General features: G+C 42.3%; 1 protein-coding gene across 2 annotated transcripts in view; it reads right to left on the bottom strand.

Annotated features, from left to right (window-relative positions):
• Nucleotides 1–3,304: 3,304 nt before the first annotated feature.
• Nucleotides 3,305–20,731, bottom strand: part of MFSD1 (major facilitator superfamily domain containing 1) — a 63,497-nt gene continuing 46,070 nt past the window's right edge. Inside the window, exons 16-17 of one of the 2 annotated variants that reach the window (XM_056565048.1) lie at nucleotides 5,965–6,067; nucleotides 3,305–4,219 (exon numbers count right to left, since the gene is read on the bottom strand). In XM_056565048.1, coding sequence (XP_056421023.1) covers nucleotides 4,160–4,219; nucleotides 5,965–6,067 — 163 coding nt within the window. In that variant the 3' untranslated portion in view covers nucleotides 3,305–4,159. Of the gene's footprint in view, nucleotides 4,220–5,964; nucleotides 6,068–12,958; nucleotides 13,526–20,731 lie in introns of those variants that run through there. The other variant, XM_056565049.1, reaches the window with a different exon arrangement.

The raw sequence follows: 20,731 nt of genomic DNA, 5'->3' as shown, positions 1-20,731 counted from the left end.
TCAGATTTTACATTATCGTGCAATCCGTCTAGTTTTGTAGAAAATTTTAAAAAATGACGAAGAGAGTAATGTCGACATCAAATCTGTATGTAAGAACACAAAATAGATACTGGAACTGAAGGTCAAGACATACAGCAACAACTCACAGTATAAGCTAGAACACACAACCTACGTATCCATCGAAGGCCTTGTCTACAGGATTCATAACATGTTCACAATTAAAGAAAAAGGCATCAATAAACGCTATAATGGGAGTAAGAAAAAAGTAATAAATGAGAAATAGCACGATAAAGGAAAAAAAGTTTAATTTTTCACTTAAAAATACAAAAAAACTTTTATAATTATGCATATAGTGGTTACATTACAAACTGTAAAGAATATAGAAAATATCAAATGTAAACACTATGGGAGAAAGTTATCATTTGCTCAGTTTCTCGTGCTATCCGTATGTGCTAAAGCTATTGATAGACTGGTTTTCCCAGTGTGTAATTTATCATTAGTTGGACACTGTCTATTTCAAGACCTGTGCATCGATAGTATGTAACCATAAAATACACTGTTTCATCATTTAAACTGCAGCTTTTGTGGTAAAGCTAGAAAAGTTGCATTTAGGATAGGGTACAACATGCTGTATTTTGCTGCGCATTTAGCTGCATATTTTCTGCAGCTGATTTTGCTACCCATTGACTTCATTTGGTAGGAAAATATGCAGCAGATACACAGAACAATACACAGTAAAATATGGCATATGTGACCCTACCCCTAAAGGGGTTATCCAGGATTGTAAAAAGAGAGCTGACTTCTTCAAATAACTGCACCACATTTGTCTGTAGGCTGGGTGTGGGTTTTGCAGCTCAGTCCCATTGAAATGAATGAAGCCAAGTTGTAATACTAAATACAACATGTGGACAGGTGCGGTGCTCTGTTTTTCTATTGCTGGAGAACCCCTTTATAAAAACCCGCACTAACCTGTTGGTACAGATAGGTTGTGTGAGTGACACTGATGATAACTACTTACTTACCTACCCCCAATCCGTGGTCCCATTTTCCTCCTCCTTAGGGCGGCAGGCGTGCTGTGCTGGCGAAGCTCCAGGAGCACCCTGACGTAACAGCTGCTGCTTTCCCAAGCTTGCTCGCAGCAGGGCCGAGTGAGATGCCGCAGTGGTGACGTCAGGTTGCTCCTGAAGCTCCGCCAGTGCACCAAGCCTGCCGCCCGAACAAAGAGGATAATCAGCAAACAAGACCATGGATCAGGGGTAGGTAAGCATCACTATCATCAGTGTCATCCGCAATACACAACTGTACCAACAGGGTAGTGCGGGTAAAAATGATGACAGTTTCCCTTCAATAACATACATAATATAGACCCTATCTGCACAGTGTACAGCTCTAAAGTCGCACATTTTTGGATAGTTTGCAGGCTGCTCAAAACCTTGCGACAATACAAAGCAAAATCATATCAATGATAAATCCTCCTCTATATAAACATTATGTAACACTAAATATCTAAATACTATGTACTCTGACTTGTCCAGCCTCAAGTTCTGAAGCCTGACACACATCATTGCAGCATATTCAAGGGCAGACAGAAAAATGATTAGAGGTAAATTGGGACATACAAAGAATCAGCTAACCAACTAATGTAGGACTATCATTTGATAGGACAGTATGGTATGATGGACCACTTGTGATTAGCCAAGGGTAAAGTAACGGAACTGCAAGTCCTACATACTATTATTGAAAGTGTAACTCCCATATTATTTAGGGGAACTACTTTAATTAGCAGTTCTCTTGACTATGCAGCAGCGCTGGCCAGGTGCAGCTTTATCCGCCATCCACTTCCGGCCAAGTGTTGGGTCGGTCAATTCAGTTTTGGCTACTGATAGCATTTGGCAGATATGATGATGCTGAACTACTGAAATATGGCACCACAGTTCAAGACACCTTGTGGAAGCTACAGTTTAATTTTACTTATTTTTTTTGCTGAATATAAGAAAAAACAGTTGAGTGAAAGTCCCTGTCATATCTTGATCTGGTTATCCATGGGGTCCTATAATATCATTTTCCTACACTGCCAACCATGACCATAATTTGGAAGAAGAATGAATTGACAAGTTTTCTTATATTCTGAGCAGTTCTGGAAAAACCAAGAACTTTCAATAGAAAGCTGCTAGAAAATGAGTTTCCTAAAGCCAATCCCAGCATCACATTATCATGTGACAGGACACCTATTATTTGTATATGATCTGTATAGAATAAAGAGGTATAGAACTGAATAGTCTTACAAAACACAACACTTGTGAAACAAAGGTGCACAGTTAACATAAACATCTATCTATCTATATATATCTATCTATATGTCTATTAAAAGTAACATCAAAACAATCCTAAAGCTTCTTACTGACTGTGGTCTTGTGTGGATCACTTGACTTTGGTGATTTAGTTTAGTGTAATATTTGAGAACCTAAATAAAAATCTCTTTTCAGCTCCCAATTCCTGCAAAAGGGAACATCTCAAAAACCCTTCAATGTTTTTTACAACTCTTAAAAATTCTCCTTTAGGGTCTATTCACACCTACAGTATTCTGCGCAGATTTGATGCTCAGGATTTTCTGCAGCAGATTTCAATGTAAACTCAATGGCTAAACACATCTTGAAATCCTGCGCATCAAATCTGCGCAGAATAACTGTACTTGTGAAAAGACCCTTAAAAGTACATGAGGACAACGTGCAAAAGACAATTAAGGAACATCAAGAAAAGGCACATAATACTCCGCAGTGTGGATGCTTGAAATGGAATCAAATACTTTTTATTCTGAAATAATGTGAGATAATTCCTAGTCATGGGGACAACAATGTAAGACCAGGACCCAGGCTTAGATCAGGGGCCTAGATTCACTAAAACTGTCCAATTCTTAGACAGTATAATCTAGACTAGACAGTGTATGAACACACCAGATTTATCAGTGGCTCAGGATGTTTGACAAATCAGGCACGTCTCTAGACTGTCTAGTCCAGTGTTTCCCAACCCAGTCTAGTCTAAGTTTAGTTCAACCATTAGTTGCCTTAAAGGGGTATTCCGGGCAAAAACATTTTATCCTCCACCTGAAACTGGAGATTCAGCAACCGCATAGAAAGCGGGTGCTGCAGGGAGATCGTGGAGGGTCTAAGCAGCAGCCCCCCCCCCCCCCCCCCCCCCGCAGCACCCGCTTTCTATGAGGGTGCTGAATCTCCAGTTTCGGAAACCTCCCATTGACATGAATGGAGGGGAAGTGGCGTGACGTCACGTCCCCAGTCCCGGAAACTGGAGATTCAGCACCCGCATAGAATGCGGATGCTGCAGGGAGATCGCGGGGGTCTCAGCAGCGGGCCCCCCGCGATCAGACATCTTATCCCCTATACTTTGGATAGGGGATAAAATGTTTTTGCCTGGAATACCCCTTTAAACTGTGCTAGAATTCTGGCCCATCTCAAAAGACAAGAATCGTGCAAAAAAAAAAATTTATCCCCTTTCCGAAGGAACCCCCCCTCGCAATCTAAAACTTATCCCCTATCCTTCAGATCTAGGCCAGTATGTTGATTTTGAATCTCGCCCCTTATCTCTGATGCAAAACTCTTGTAAATGTCCCTACTGTGTAAACTAACTACTTACATATATGGAGAAGGTCAATAACATGGTCTACATTTGGCCAGCAGGACTAGCATACATAATAGTTGTGCAGGGAAACGTGTGGCTCCATTGGAGGCGGGGAAAAAAAAAACGTGTTAAACTTTCCCTAGGATTAAAGAAAGGAGAGCTGATGTCCCTGAATTTTAGATTATGACCTGCACAAAATACAGATGATTCCTATATTTCTGAACCTCTACTAATGTAAAGAACACAGTGCCTATAAGACTTAGATTTGAGGATGACACCCGGGACAATGATTAGCTATAGTGGTTGCCGTTTTACTGATGACCCCAGAGAGGCACAAGAGCCATCAACATTTATAAGGTGGGTTCACGTCAACATAGTCCACTTTGCATAGATTGAAATGTCTGATACACATAAATGGTTATGTATATCCCTGTGACCGAACTTTGAGCAGCTTCATAAATCATTTGGCACATTTTACCACACACCGAAGGACAAGCAGCACATGGACAAATACTGCGCGATGTTATTTCAAGACGCTTCTGTGGGCCAGAGATGACAAATGGCTGCAGTAATGCTCCGGCAGCTGCAAGGTAAGATAAAGAAATAATATGAAAATCTGTTTCACGATCATTCACAAAATACTGTGCAGTTATATTTATTAACAACTACCCAAATCCCTGAAGGTTTTATAAAAGATCACTAGACACTGAAAATGCCAATTCAACCTGTTTAGTGCCCTCTGGCTTTCGGTTCTGTTTTATAAAAGTTATTTTACTTAATCTCAAACAAGACCTGGATGGAAAGAGTTAACTAAATTCAATTATTTTAATAAAATCACATTAAACCGACTTTCATCAAGACTCTTTATGTCATATGTTCAAAATTTCTATTATATATGAAAATTTTTATGTTGTAGATTTCAGATATTTATATTGAATACTGAACATTAAATCTGCAGTAGATTAAGTACATATGAACATACCCTAAAGAAAACAATAAGTAACTTTATAAACACAGTAGAGTAAATGAACAGGAAATCTTACAGTGCTCTAGATTGTCGCCAATAAGACCAGGAATTTGGAAATGGCAACAAATTTAAGTAAAACCAACTATAACCAAGTATGGAAGCCTGTGAGGACTTAATGCAGTCCTATGTTCGGGCAGCATAATTGTGCCGACAGACTCCTTTAACCTACTGTCTGCTCACATATATTGTAACTTCTGTCATATACATTATATGAAGCCATTTCATACCTTAGTGTAGTCTACACTGACAGTGTGTTTAACCATTGTAGATCAAGTGACAGATTCCCTTTAAACACAGTATAGTAGGGATTAATAACCACATACAAGACACACTTTTGCATTTCACCCCAAAAAAATTCATCAGAGCGCCGTTACTCAGTCCGCTTGTTGACTGACACACACACTGGCACCTTCTAGTGGTGTTCCTATATAGATTGCCTGCGCATGCGCCTTGAGTCTTATTCTAAACCATTCTAAACTTATTCTAAAGTCAGATTAAAGGGGTGCTCAGCTGCTCAGCATTTGGAACAAACTGTTCCGAACGCGGGAGCTCGTGACATCATAGCCCCGTCCCCTCATGACATCACCCCCCCTCAATGCAAGTCTATGGGAGGGGGGGGGTGTTGGCTGTATGATGTCACAAGCTCCTGCTGCCAGCACCAGCGTTTGGAACAGTTTGTTCCAAACGCTGAGCAGCGGAGTACCCCTTTAACAGTGTGTACGTCCCACTGACTAGAGGAAGAGAGCTTGCTCCCTGTCTCCAGTGACTAGACTTCTTTGTGGAGGCAATATACACAGGGCACTGCTGGCAGACAAGCCCTATGTGTCAATCAAGCTGAGAAAGGCTTGAAGTCAGAGAGAGAGGTGTTGTGGCCCTGGGGCAAAGCCAATCCCGGGACAAACCTGAAATTCTGGGGCGCTGAAAAAGATGCCACCAAATACAAAGGTATAATTGTATGTGGTTAACCCTTCTCCACTGTGTAGCTGGTTTAACCATTGTAGATTAGGTGACAGATGCACTTTAAGGCATACGTTTGTCATACATGCACACGTCATCTGTGCATAAGCCAAACTTAACCATAGAAGCTCCATTCACCTCCATTCATGTCAGTACTTTTGGTATTCATTGGGCTGGTATACTTCCCCTGTACAGAAAGATGTAGTCACTTACCCTTCTCTGTAGAGAATCATCCCACAAAGAAATGTACAAAACAACAATTTATTCGTTTTAATAGCAACTAATTCAGTGAAAACACAAGCAGCAGTATAAACTTTATTACTCATGGCCAATACCATACATACCTGTGCTCCCAACCGTGAGAGGTATCGAACTCTAACTTCTAATGCACTTAAAGGACGAAACCTACTTTCTGAATTTTGCCTCCGTAGTCGTTGCTTTTCAGCCCTAAAAAATGATATTAATAACGATCTGTTAAATAGATCTAATAATTTTTGCAGTAGCACCACAAGCAAGAATGCAAGTTATTTATACCCGTTTTAGCCCTAACAGTTAATTTATTATTCTTTTATCTTCTTCTATACATTACTACTTATAGCTGGTTGTCCCAGGCAGTGGCTTCTCCACTCTAATGTTGAATTTCGAAATGACAAAAAAAAATTGGAGAAAAAAAAAACAACAAAAAAAAATAAAATATGAGAACTGAGAAGAACTCTGCTTAGGAGCATTTCTGCTGGGAAACCTCTCTCTATTGACAATGGAAAAAAAAAAATCAAATGTCCATTTTCGTTTTACCTGTGGTACAGCTGTTTTACCTACCAAAAGGTTCACCTGATGGGATTTGCCATCAGAAAATGTTTCACTGAAATAAATGGGGCCACCAATGGAATGTTTTTACAAAAAAAAAACATAATTTTATTTATTTCTATAGACCCTGCAGATGACACACATACTGTATAATGTATCATTATTAATGTAAACATCCCAAGTTTCTTACAAAAAATGACAATACAGACAAAGGTCTTTTATAAGAGTTTTATTTAAGTAATTTCTATAGAAAGTGCATTTTCATTATAAGAAATAGCTGCTTATTATTCAGTTTAAAACATATATAAACATATAACATGTTCAGTATCAGATGTAAGTAGGTACAAATATATTCCCTGAGTAATAAAAGTGAGTTATATAGATCAAGCTGTTGTGTTTTCTAGTCTACAATCTTTGAAATGAACAGCACCACATCTGTCCACAGGTTGTCTGTGGCATTGCAGCTCCAGCCCCATTCACTAAGCTGTGGAGAGGTGGGCACCATCACGGCACCATCCCTTTTATGCCTCCTCAAGCACAAGCCATCAGGGTCCCCTGCAGCTTCTGCCTGGGCCGTTATTGATAGATCTCTCCTTATAACCAAACAGGTAGAGACTTGGGGCAAGGAAAAGCTGACCCTCCTAATGGCTTGTGGTTCAGGAAGCGTGAAAGAGAGGACAGGTTCCCTTTAATTGTTAACAAATATCTTTGCTTTTGAGGTCCCGCAAATAGTACGACTGAAAATTGCTAAAATTACAATCCTTACAATATAGACAAACAATGATTCAATTTTACGGTGATATTTGTCATATTACTCAAAACTAACTGGAGATTTCTCCTTTAATCAACCCCTGCAGCCATTATGAGCTAATGTATTGGTGACATCATATTAAAGGGGTACTCTGCCGTCAGGTTTAAAAAAAAAAAAAAAAATGCAGCAAAATTATACAGCAACGCTTATATATGTGCTACAGATGTTAAACAAACAAAATCAGTACTAGAAACCTGAGAATGTATTGCTATTCGCTGAGCCCTTGATCACAGTCCTCTACAGTGTCCATTTTAGGACATCGTCAGTCATCAGCCGTAACTCCGTCCCACGTCAGGCAAAACAGCATCCCGCCTCCTCCCTCACACCAATATCCGTCAGTCATCAGCCACAACTCCCTCATCTGAAACTCTGTTATCCCTCAGACAACACTTCCTGCCATATAGCAGAGCAGACACCGCACAGCATGTATAGTAGGCGTCAAAGGAAGAAAGGTTTGCACTGGGTTACATGGATACAAGAGAGAGAGCGGACAAATGGAACAACATCCGTTTCGTGGTTGAACGCCGCTTCTACTGGTTCCTACACAGTTACCATCAAGCCACATCTCTAAATACCTGAGTGCTACGTGGAGGTTAATTAACCCTTGATGGTACGTCCTGTGCAAACTCCAGTGATATCACAGAAATATCTTTACATATAACAAAAATTACGCGATATCACAGATAAGAAAAAGAAACCTACACATAACAAAATAGTGCTAATAGTGAGTACATACAACAGGTACAGAGATTGGAAAAAAATGTATATTTAATACATATATATATATATATATATATATATATATATATATATATATATATAAATACACACACACACAAGCATCTCAAATACTATGACTGTGAAATATCAATCATTACACACACTTGGGTCACTTCTTTCGTTCATTCCCAGTGGACCAAGTGCCTGGGTTCTAATAATGAGGTGGGTTTCTTGCTTCAATAAAGCCACATTCACCTCTGAATGCGGACCAAGCCTGTAAACCGCATATGAGAGGTGTCCCCACCATAACATTCCCGCATGTGCTGGATTAGGCGTGGAGAGCCCTTGCCCGTTGTGACTGATCTTACATGTTCAGCAAATCGCATATATGGAGGTCTAATAATCTTACCGATGTAAAATAGTACAATCATTTGAGATGCTTGTATTATATATATATATATATATATATAAAAAATACGATCTCTGTACCTGTTGTATGTACTCACTATTAGCACTATTTTGTTATTTGTATGCTTCTTTTTCTCATCTATGATATCATGTAATTTTTGTTATATGCAAAGATATATATTTCTGTGATGTCACTGGAGTTTGCACAGGACGTACCATCAAGGGTTAATTAACCTCCCCCTCCAAGTAGCATTCAGGTATTTAGATATGTGGCTTGACGGTATCTGTGTAGGAACCAGTAGAAGCGGCATTCAACCGCAAAACGGATGTTGTTCCATTTGTCTGCTCCTTCTCTCGTATCCGTGTAACCCGCCAACTCTTGTAAGGTAATAAAACTGCATTATTTGTATCCACACTGCAAAGTGCCATCCTTTCTTCCTTTGACGCCAAGTCGATTGTCATACTCTGCTACTGGATTGAGCCCCGCTATTGGTGGCAGAGTGCACATTACACTCCATCTACTACTGCCCGTGCTGGAGTTAGTAGAGCCGACCCCCATGTCTATTTTATTTGCTGCATGTATAGTAGAGTCGAAATTGTGAAACTTGCATATGTACTACAGACACAACCTGTTCTACAGAGTCTGTATAGCAGAGCCGAGACATTGAATAGCCTATCGTATAGCAGAACTGACACTGACTCGGCTCTGCTATACAGCAGGAAGTTTTTCGTCTGAGGGATGAGGGAGTTTCGGATGACGGAGGAGGGAGTTGTGGCTGATGACTGACAGATTGGTCTGAGGGAGGAGGCGGGATGCTGTTTTGCCTGACACGGGACAGAGTAATGGCTGATGACCTAAAATGGACGCCGTAGTCCTCCCACAGTCTATTCCTTTCCAACAGCACTCCTGCCAGTTCCCTGTCCAGAGTAGCTGCAGAACATCCTTTTTACCACAGATTATCACACAACCAATGAGGTTGCAGCAGCTGCTATATTTATTCCTTGTCTGCTCCTCTGCCTGTGGCAATACTCATTACAAGGCAACATGGTATAAACACCTTATTCTTCCCTTAATGTCCCAATGATATATATGTATATATCGGAGAGATGGTGATGTAGGCTGTATGGGGCTGATCAGAGGTGGTGACATGATCCAGCCACTCCTCCTGAGACAGCAGAGAATGATGTGTTGTCTTGGGGGCGAGGGAGGAGCTGGGGGGGGGGGGGGGGGTGTCTTATAAAATTTAAAATTTTCTGATACTAGAATACCCCTTTAATAAATTACTTTTTATTCTCTCAAGTACCTTAAAAAGGTATGGGCACCTGTAAATGTATTTTTTTTAATTATTTCATTGTACTTTGGTGTAAAAAAAAATAATAATAATAACTATACTAAACATTTAAAACATTTGCTCAGTTTCTCTTCTCCAACATGCAAGTTTTCCCTTATTGTGCGGGCAGCTCTATTCTCCTCCGAGCAAATCCATTAGAATTGCTGCCTGGTACCTTTGTTTTGAGCCCCTTTGTGCGATGACCGAACAGCTTGCAAAGTATGTGAAAACATGCAGGCAGCAGAAGAGAAACTGAGCAAAGATTTTACTAAAGCCCTACTGGAATTTTTTTTTTTTTTTTTTCTTAATACGCCAAAATTATTATAATGCGGAAATATAAAATTTCAGTATAAAAGAGGCCATACAGGTGAAGGTACTCTTTATCTTAGGCAAGTATGGTACAATTCCCTTTAAAAAAGATATTTTTGAAATATAAAATTAAAACCACAAAATCATAAAACAGAAAGCAAAAAGAACAAAGCAAGTATGCCAAGCTGCGAGAGAGCAATATGGGGGATCACACAATATAATATTTACTTTACGAGACCAAGGAAATGAGTAACTACATACGCCATTGCAGTTTGTTTCAATACAAACACTAATGTTTAACTGGCATTGACTGGTTGTGATCCTCAGGATATCTATTATTTACCATACAACTGTTATAATTTAAAGGGGTTATCCATCCTTATAAAAAAATTAACCATCTATATTAGATCCGAGGTCCACCTCTTGGGACCTATGCTGATCAGTTGTTTTAAGGGGCCAAATTGCTTGTGCAGCTGTTGCTGCCGGTTCACCTTCCACCTTTTGAGGTGGTGTACGATACTGCAGCGTTGCTCCATTCACCTAAACCTGACAATGTTGCAGTACCCTACAGCGTTACTACTAATAGTGACAAGTATTATCAAACCTTCAAGTTAAAAGGGGTACTCTGCTGCCCCAGCGTTCGGAACATTTAGCTCTGAACGCTTGGGGCAAGCGGCGGTGGTCGTGATGTCATGCCACGCCCCTCCCAAAATGCAAGTCTATGGGAGGGGGCATGGCGGCCGCATTGAGGGGGCGTGGCATTGTGTCACAAGGGGCGTGGTCGTGACGTCACGACTCCCACCGCCTGCTCCAAGCATTCTAAATGAACGCCGGGTACCGCAAACAGTCATCTTATTTGGATAGGGGATAAGATGTTTAGGGCCAGAGTACCCCTTTAAATTTTGAAAAGGCTGGAGCTCTCACACGAATGCCACAACTCCTTCAAACAGTTAAATCAACCGGATCCCTGGCTTTCTTATATTGATAGCTGATCCTGAGGATAGGCCACCATTTTATAAAGCTGGATAACCTCTATACACAGTATGTCTTTAGAACTTCCATATTTAAAGTGGCCATTTACCTACAGGACTCAATGAGTACAGAAACAAGTAGTAAAAGTCCAAAAATTATCAAAGTCATGTATACATTAAAAAGAGTAGTGTAGAGAAAAGTTTTCCCACTCCGTTGTGCCCGGGCTGAAAAAAAAGAAAAGACACTTTAACTCACCTTCCTCCGTTCCCACTACAGCTGGTTGGTCCTCCGATACGGTCTTCTTCCGTGTGCACGGACAGTCACATGGCGCTCAGCCTATAGGCTGAGCGCCGTATGACAATCCATGCCCATGGAAGAAGACCGAACAGCTGTAGCGGTTCTATGTGGGAACGGAGGAAGGTGGGTTAAAGTTTATTTTCTTTTTTTTCAACCTGGGCAAAATGGAGTGGGAAAACTTTTCTCTACACTACTTCTTTAAGGTGATGCAAAAGATGCAGTATAAAGAATGGTACTATCGCATTTTGACAAGTAGGAATTCTACTCAAGTATTTATATAGGTACAGTAATAGCTTTTGATAAAATAAATGTTATAAGAATCACTATTTATAACAGGTTGAATCTGATAATAGAACAACAGATTTATAGATCCTTGTACTTTACCATGCCAGCTATGTCACAGGATCAGACCATATGACATTAAGCATTTGCAAGTTATAAAGCAGCAGCTGGGCTGACAAACAGCAGTCTGCATTCTGTTGAAAGTATGGCAGAGCCATGAAGAGGAAATGAATTTATGAAAAGTGGTTTATTCAGTTCCCCAATTTATTAGGCCCTGTGTTTTATGGATTTTATAGTGGTCTAGTTTGGTCAGCCAGTGTTCATACTATCCCCAGAGGTATTTGAGATCCATTGGTTCCAATGGATTTACATCCCTCAAAATTGGCACTGGATAGGACCATGTTGCATTGATACATAGGACAAGAGATAAGCGAAGACTTTACAAACCAGTCAGACCACACCTGCAGTTTAACAAGAGCTCTATAGGTATAGAAAACATAATAGTATATGCCAGCAGCAAGTGTCAAGAAACAGTGGCTTCCAGGCTCAAGGGATATATGTCCAACCATGAGAGAAGATGACTTGCACTCGAGACGTAGTTAAAATGTAGAGCCACTTATTCCACTACCCTAATTTCTAATATCTGTCCATTGCAGATTAAAAGAAAATGCCTTTACAAATGGACTATCTAAATAAAAGATTCTTGGAACTTCATCTGTTTTACTGGGCATACATTGGTAAGTGCTATTTGAACACAGCCCAATTTAACAGGCTGCACATGCTAAAGATAAAAAATTAAATACTTACCTAGCCTACGTTTACTCCAGTCCACCACTTCAGAAAGGAGTGGGCCAACAGAAGTTGGTGAGTGGGGTCACCAGTTAAAGGGTTACTCCTCTGGCCAGCATTCAGAACACTTAGTTCAGAATACTGTGTGTGCGCTGCGGGGGGGTCGGCTACGCTCCCTTGTGACGTCAGGCCATGCCCCCTCAATGTAAGTCTATGAGAGGGGGCGTGACTGTCGTCACGCCCCCCCTCCAATAAACTTGCATTAAGGGAGCATGGCCTGACAGCACGAGGGGGGCGTGGCCAACCCCCGCAGCACGCGCACACCGCGTTCGGAACTAAATGTTCCGAATGCTGGCCAGGAGTACCCCTTTAAGTGTTCCAACTAAGATATTTTAAGGTTGGTTGAAGCTATTCAACCACAATATGTAAGCAACTACACTGTTGATTCTACAATTATATATAGAAAAAACGGATAGAGCAGCACTTCAATAAAGTAAACCAGTAGGGGTGCACGTCGGTCTGGGAGTGCTGCGGTCATCCCATATATATATATATATATATATATATATATATATATATATATATATATTTTTTTTTTTTTTATTATTTTTTTTAGGTAAAACAATTTCAACTTAAAAGTGCAGGAACACACAAAGTTGTTCCTTAGGAAAATTCCCAATGAAGTGCTTGTTATCAGATTTGGGGGAAGCACTGATAACATTGTGCAAGTCGGTCAGCTGTTTTTTAGCCATCCCCCATGGCAGACCAAATAAGACTGGGTTGCATGCATGTCAGGACATACTGTAGCAAACAGTACTACGCACCCTGGCCCAAAGTGCTAAAAGGAGAGGAATAAGAACCGTTACATTACATAAAGTGACCCAGGTTAAGCGCATTAATATTAAGCCTCAGACAATTAAAACTAGAAAGACGCAAGAACAAACTACATTGAGTACCAAGTGGCATCAATAATACCACATAACGAGTATGAACAGTCCAGGACGACCATTATGGCCTATAACCAGAATTCCTTCATTAGTACTGGCATACTAGAAGGTGGTTAGTATAATGTAGATCTGACTATCTGTAGCAAGCTCAGAAGACATTAAGACTCTTCGAGTTGACAGCTTGCTGACCGCTTACAGCATACAGGAAGGTGACAATTATTCAGTTTCTTCTCTGCAAAAGATTATTATAAAACGTTACATTACAATAGGCACAAATGGCAATGCTAGATAACTACTATAAGCTATATGCTAAAGGAGGGTATGCTCTATATCTAAAGGTAGTGTAAAGAGCATGAAAACTAGTCCAGACATCAACCAGATGTGATGTCCACAGCAACCAATCAAGGCTTTTTCAAGCAGAACTTAGATTGGCTGATATGAGTAACTTTATGCTGGGTTCACACCACGTTTTTTTTACCACAGTGAAGACAATTTTTCATTTGGTACTGCAAAAAAGGAGACTGCAAGAACTGGGTGTAACTAGATGCCTATTGGCCAGTTGGATCCTGCTGCCATTTTAGACGGTAAAGAAAAACATAAGTGGCTTCAGTCATACAGACGTTTAAATGGTCACTGTCAGATCCAAAAACTTTGGATATGTTGTTACTGATGAAAAGTAAAGACCTTTGGTAATATGGTTGGAAAAAATAAAATATTTGAATATTTTATGAAGAAAACGGCTCCTAAAAAAATCCCACCACTAGGGGTCCCCATACTTACTGGGACACTAACCAGTCCTGCAACAGCATCAGCTTGCCAATGGGTCATGGAAAAAGATGACTCATGGACAAGGCTGCATGAGCAGACCCACCAATCACCTCCCACCACCACAAGGAGGGACACGCCCCCTTCACCTGAGAGGATTTCTAACACTGTGAGCTAGTGAAAAGTGGGATTTTTATTTTTTTTAAAACATAGGTGATTGAGGCATAAAAATTTGATGTATATGGTCAGGAGTACTGAGTAACTTTTTTTTTGTGGCATCTGACAGGTACACTTTAAGTGGCATCTTGTTCTACTGTTCTAGCTTTTTGTACCATATCATATCGGTGGTAGGACACACGGACATTGCCATCTCCAAAAATGCAGTAGAGCAGAATTCAGCGGAACATGAAAATTTTTGGGTGGACGTCTGTTCTGCCAACGGAATTCTGCAGTGTGTACAGAGCAATAGAATCCCATTTAAAACAATGGGACTATGTTGCACATAGAATTCCACCGGCTGAATGTTTGCAGTATAGTCGAGGCCTTAAAAATGTGATGTGAACCTGGCCTTACCTTTAGTCTGCATTAGTTTTGATGATGACACCTTTACTTTACTACAGCAGGGGCCTATAGGGCAGTATGCAGTTATCCAGAGTCCTACCAGTTACTGGGACAAGAGGAACAATCTTGGGCTGAATTACATTAAGTGACTGAATTAGTGACTGTCCATCTCTTTAGTATATGGAGGCCAGCAAGTTGAGGGAAGGAAGGCTAAAGCTGAAGAACAGTGCTCATTGCTGTCATCTCCTCCTCCTGATGATTCTGCACATAGCTTGTGGGATGTTCTAAAGCTCTCCTAAGGCTGGGTTCACACTGCCGTTTTCCCATACATAACATGCATCAGGAAAGTTCCCAAGATCCACCCTTAACATCTCCATACAGACCTATTGATTAAGTGGATACCATTTAAACCCATGAGTGACTGATTGCACTGAGTGGCTATCATTTGGAAGCTACGTTATGAGATTATAATGTTAGGGAGAGTTATGGAAGGGGTGGGGGGGCAGTGTTAAAAATAAAAATACACGTGTAAGTGTCTGTTGTGCTGCTGCACTGCCAGGAGGGAACTAGGTGACATCATTTGGCTATCCTGACATACCACTCCGGGTGAAGGACTGTATCATTGGGTCTGAGTGAGTGGTCCTTATCGGACCTTATATCATTTTTTTTTAGCTGGCAGCGATTACTTACCAGCTTTATCATATTTAGTTACTGTTTCCTACTGTCTATATCCCCTGATGAACCCTGTATTGCTCCACTATCTGTTTTGGAGGGAGGGAAACGCGTCGGGATTGATTACTTCTTCCTAGTGTTTAATTGCACAGGTTGCATTGTGTAGGACAACACTGTTGTGATAGTTGATGGTATTGGAACCCCATTGATTTGTATTGGCTCTCCATCCATCGGACCTATACTTAAGATAAGTAGTCCTCAAGAAACAAATACAAATTTACATTATCACTAAATCCTATTAAAGGTTAAGTTTTAATTGAGCTAACTATTCTACTTCTGTGAACTCTGTTGTGCTTACCCCATCATGTGAACTGCTTTGGTCTGTCTCATGCCAGAAACGCTGCACTTCCAGATTCAGCATGGCTGTGCGGTGCCCTGTGCCTACAATTCCCCTTATCCTTGTTGTGGACTCGCTCGCTATGTGGGCATCCCACGTTAGGTACTGAATGCATGGACACTCTCACTGATAATTCTTACAGGGATATTCTGAATATGGGCAAAAAGGGTGGGGAAAACTGGGAAGTCACATGATGCAGTGGAGGGGTTGGCCCAAAATGGCCTCAGGACCAGGTAAAATGGGGCCAGACAGTCATCAAAACCTGAAATTGACTACAAAGACTTCCAGTTGGCAGCATGGAAATTTAAACAATGGTATGCCTTAAAAAAGGTAATGAATGCATATTAGGACTTTTAATAACTATTGTGAGTGCATGCAGTTACAAGATATTAAAATTGGCCAGATTCCCGCTTTAATAGCTTTCCATGATATATCTGTTAAGAGGGTTGTCCAGGGAGCATAGAAGGTACTAACGTTTCTAACTAAGCTTCCATTGACATATGTTGGGAGCATTTCCTGGCGTGTGAACCCAGCCTTACTTCCACTGCAGGGATACAAAGAGGCCTGTCCAAACCAGACAACCCTTTTAGGCAATGTTTCCCAACCAGGGTGCCTCCAGCTGTGGCAAAACTACAATTCCCAGCATGCCCGGACAGCCTTCGGCTGTCCGGGCATGCTGGGAGTTGTAGTTTTGCCACAGCTGGAGGCACCCTGGTTGGGAAACACTGCTTTAAGGAGTCAAAGAACAAAAAGTACAGGAACCAAGAAACCACTGATTGCGTGAAACCCACTGCCGGCAGAACAAAAAAGGAAACCCTACAAGAATAAAACTGCTAATATTAAACATACATAGGAGATCCTTAGTAAGGCCACACCTGGAATGTAAAGCACACAAGACACAGAGCAAATAAGCAAGCCAAGCACAGAAATGCACAGTGCAGAGTAAATAAGATTAGCGTCTACAAGGCTGGCAGAGCATTCTGAGGTTACAAGGGACTCAGGACTGGCACACACCCACATTAATCCTCAAAGACTGAAGAACAAACTCACAAGAAAGTTAGCTTCCCCTTATATCTTTACACGTATCAAATAAAAAAGGTATAAAAAGACAGGGACAAAGAAAGACAAAAATAAGACACAGAAGGAGGGAGGTCTAAATGAAAGATGTCCATACACCTTATCCTAAAGTTAGCTGAACCTGCCGCTGGTGCATGGCGACATCCTGAGTCTTCACCAAAAAATGATAAAATGATGTACATGGAGAGGGGTCGGGGGTGTTTGATTTTAAACGTCTGACTTTATTGTTCTGGGAAAGATAAGCTACAACCAGAGCTGTCTGGCTGCGACTTACCTATTCCCTGCAATAGGAAACAAATTAAAGGGGTATTCCAGAAAGTTAAAAAGATTTGTAAATTACTTCTATAAAAAAAATAAAAAAAAAATATCTTAATCCTTCCAATAATTATCAGCTGCTGAAGTTGAGTTCAACAGTGCTCTCTGCTGACATCTCTGCTTGTCTAGGGAACTGCACAGAGGAGAAGAGGTTTGCTATGGGGATTTGCTTCTACTCTGGACCATTCCTGAGACAGATGTCATCAGAGAGTACTTAGACAGAAAAGAACAACTCAACTTCAGCAGCTCATAAGTACTGAAAGAATTAAAATTTCTTAATAGAAGTAATTTACAAATCTGTTTAACTTTCTGGAGCCAGTTGAGATATATATAAGTTTTTTCCTGGATAACCCCTTTAACATTCAGCCATGCCGAATATTCATGTGTATGGGGAGGTTGGGAGAGATAACTGACAGTTATTGAAAGCGTATGAAGCCTTTAACTTCATTATTCTTCATTCTCATTTCCTAATGATGTAAGAATGAAGAAAAATGTATATGCATAAGATGGGTGGGCATAGTGCAGCATGCAGGACGGAGGCAAGGGAGGCTAGGCAAGCCGGTGTGAGGTGGTTTTTTGCGCCCCCGTAGATCCATGCGTCCGCTCCTCCCCCAGCTCTCCGAACATTTCCGAAGCTAGAGCTGGGGGAGGGCAGAGCAAGGGGAGAGAGAAGGTCCACGCCCCCTCCCTCATCTCCCCTCCCTGAGCTCGGCTGGACGCAGATCTCTACGGCACGCCCCCTCCCTGAGGACATAGATCTCCACGGCAGGTCCCCTTCCTCATCTCCCCGAGCTGAGGACGTAAATCTCCACGGCAGGTCCCCTCCCTCATCTCCCTGAGCTGAGGACATAGAGCAGTGCTCCCAATGAGCTCTATATGTAAAGGGGGACATACTGCATGGGCTAAAGGGGGACATACTGTACAGGCTCAAAGTCCCCCTTTAGCCCGTACAGTATGTCCCCCTTTAGCCCGTACAGTATGTCCCCCTTTAGCCCGTACAGTATGTCCCCCTTTAGCCCGTACAGTATGTCCCCCCTTTACACATAGAGCTCATTGGGAGCACTGCTCTATGTCCTCAGCTCGGGGAGATGTGGGAGGGGACCTGCCGTGGAGATCTATGTCCTCATGGAGGGGGCGTGCCGTAGAGATCTGCGTCCAGCCGAGCTCAGGGAGGGGAGATGAGGGAGGGGGCGTGAACCTCCTCCCTCCCCTTGCTCTGCCCTCCCCCAGCTCTAGCTTCGGAAATGTTCGGAGAGCTGGGGGAGGAGCGGACGCATGGATCTACGGGGGCGCAAAAAACCACCTCCCACCTCCATTGTGCACTAAACAGAATTACCATTAGCAACCGGGGCCATATCTTCACGATGCAGGGATGAATATAAGAAAGTGATGCCTCATTTTACTCCTGTTCACCTGTACTACAGTATATTACAACACCAACAACAAAAACAGACATACTAAAGGGGCCCATACAAGACTGAAGTTGATGAAAATGGCCGATTTCAACCAAAGCAATAGCTTTTCGCACCAACATTTTTGTTTGGTTGCAGCCATATTGGATATTTTTGTGACAAAATTGATGAGTTTGGCGCCAAAACTGGTGATTTTTGCACCAAATTTTACATCCTAGAAAATTCTGGCACAAAACTCTCGAAATATTCTGCACTCACATTTCTGAGCTTAAATGTGAGTGCAGGTGCAGTGACTAAGAAAAATAAAATAAAAATATATACATAATATACATAAATAAATAAATAAAACTACAACCATTTCTGTGATTTCTACACTATCAAAAAGCTGGTGTGAATTTTTTTTTATGTAAACTGGACTCTCCCCCCCCCCCCCTTTGAAAATATCATGTAAAGCAGACAATATACATGGACACGTCCACTTTTACAAAACTGATGTGAACAGTGTAAACCGCAGCACAAAGCTCTTTGAAAATGTGGTCGATACTTTTTTTGGGTGCAGAATTCTTTGAGAATCTCCCCCATTGTTCTCAGAACATTCCCAGAAAGAAAGGGCGTCCTTCCACCTGGTGTCACATGTCTGGCCAGTTTTAATTAATGTAAAAGCCAAATGGGAGCAAAATGTTTATGCCTGCTTCTGCTAAATGACAGCTCACCAGATCTGTCTCTCTCAGTTCATCTTAAGTGGAGCTTCTCACTAGGGATCGACCGATTATCGGTATGGCCGATATTATCGGCCGATAAGATTTTGGGCATTATCGGTATCGGCAATTACCTTGCCGATAAGCAGATAATGCCCCGCCCCCCGCACAGCGAACGCCCCCCCCCCCCGACCCGCCGCACCGCGACCGCCCCCCTTGACCCACAGCACCGCGTCGCACCCCCCACCCTAGTGCTGGGCGGTATACCGGTATGGATTTTTGCCCATACCGCTATACCGGTCGGGCCCCTCCCCCACCCTCTGAGTCAAAAAAAATTAAACTTACCCGTAATGGGGGTGGTCCGGGCCATCCATCGTTCCTGTAGTGTACGGGGGCGTTCCGGGTGAAGGGTGAACCGGTCCGGGCTGTCCTTCTCCGGCGGTCATCTTCTCCACTACGGGCAGGCTCCGGTCTAGTAGCTGCATAGACGCCGCTACGTCAGGTGCGTCGCTGCGCACAGGCGTCACTGCGCAGCGGCGTCTATGCTGCGTTACTAGGCCGGAGCCTGCCCCGAGTGGAGAAGATGACCGCCGGAGAAGAAGGACAGCCCGGACCGGTTCACTCTTCACCCGGAACGCCCCCAGACACTACAGGAAGGATGGATGGCCCGGACCACCCTGACAGGTAGGGGGAGAGAAGCGGGTGGCGGCGGCGGCCTATGGCACCGCAAAAGCCACTGCAGTGCATTGATTTAAAGCGCCCGCTTTAAATCAATGATCTGCAGCGGTGTCACGGGGGGATAAATAGCCGATAACTTATACCGATCGGTATAAGTTATCGGCTATCGGCCCTAACCTCCACCGATTATCAGTATCGGCCCTAAAAAACCGATATCGGTCGATCCCTACTTCTCACTGCCTTTTGGGACATTTATTTTACTGGAGATTTTAGGACTAGTCTTCAGCTTCATCACTGCAATGTGCCTGAAGCCATCGGAAACCAGAAGCTCACTCTGCTGAGATAAATGTTAAAAGCTGTAGGGGTGCGTTCCCACTTGGCGTATACGCAGCATATTTCACGCTGCGCAAAATTTACCGCAGCAGTGGGAAATACGCTGTGTATTCCTTGCTCACAATACACACAGGGCTTTCCAGCGGCAGCCCTATGTGTGCAGTGAGCTTTGGAGGCGGAGCCACGTGTCAGTCACACCGGCACAGGGCCCCGCCTCCAAAACTCACTACACACATAGGGCTGCCGCCAGAAAGCCCTGTGTGTATAGTGAGCAAGGAATACACAGCTTTTTCACGCTGCTGCCGTAAAAACGCACCCCAAGATGGAACGGACACTAAACCCCATCTTCAAGGAAAGACTTGCTGGTGGTCTGCGGTCTCAAAATGTAAAGACTAGTTATATTTAACTCCTTGATGATCAATTAGACCCAACACCAACAGGACACGGGATTTGCCTTTTCAAACGATGCAATTGTTTGAGAGAGAGACACACTGGGCTGTGTACCTGCAATCTGTTTTCCTCCTCCAAAG

The sequence above is a fragment of the Hyla sarda genome, chromosome 3 (genome assembly GCF_029499605.1).
Source record: "Hyla sarda isolate aHylSar1 chromosome 3, aHylSar1.hap1, whole genome shotgun sequence".
Taxonomy (NCBI): Eukaryota; Metazoa; Chordata; class Amphibia; order Anura; family Hylidae; genus Hyla; species Hyla sarda.
The sequence above is the reverse complement of the archived record's forward strand: the minus strand, read 5'-3'. Positions and strand labels throughout refer to the sequence as shown.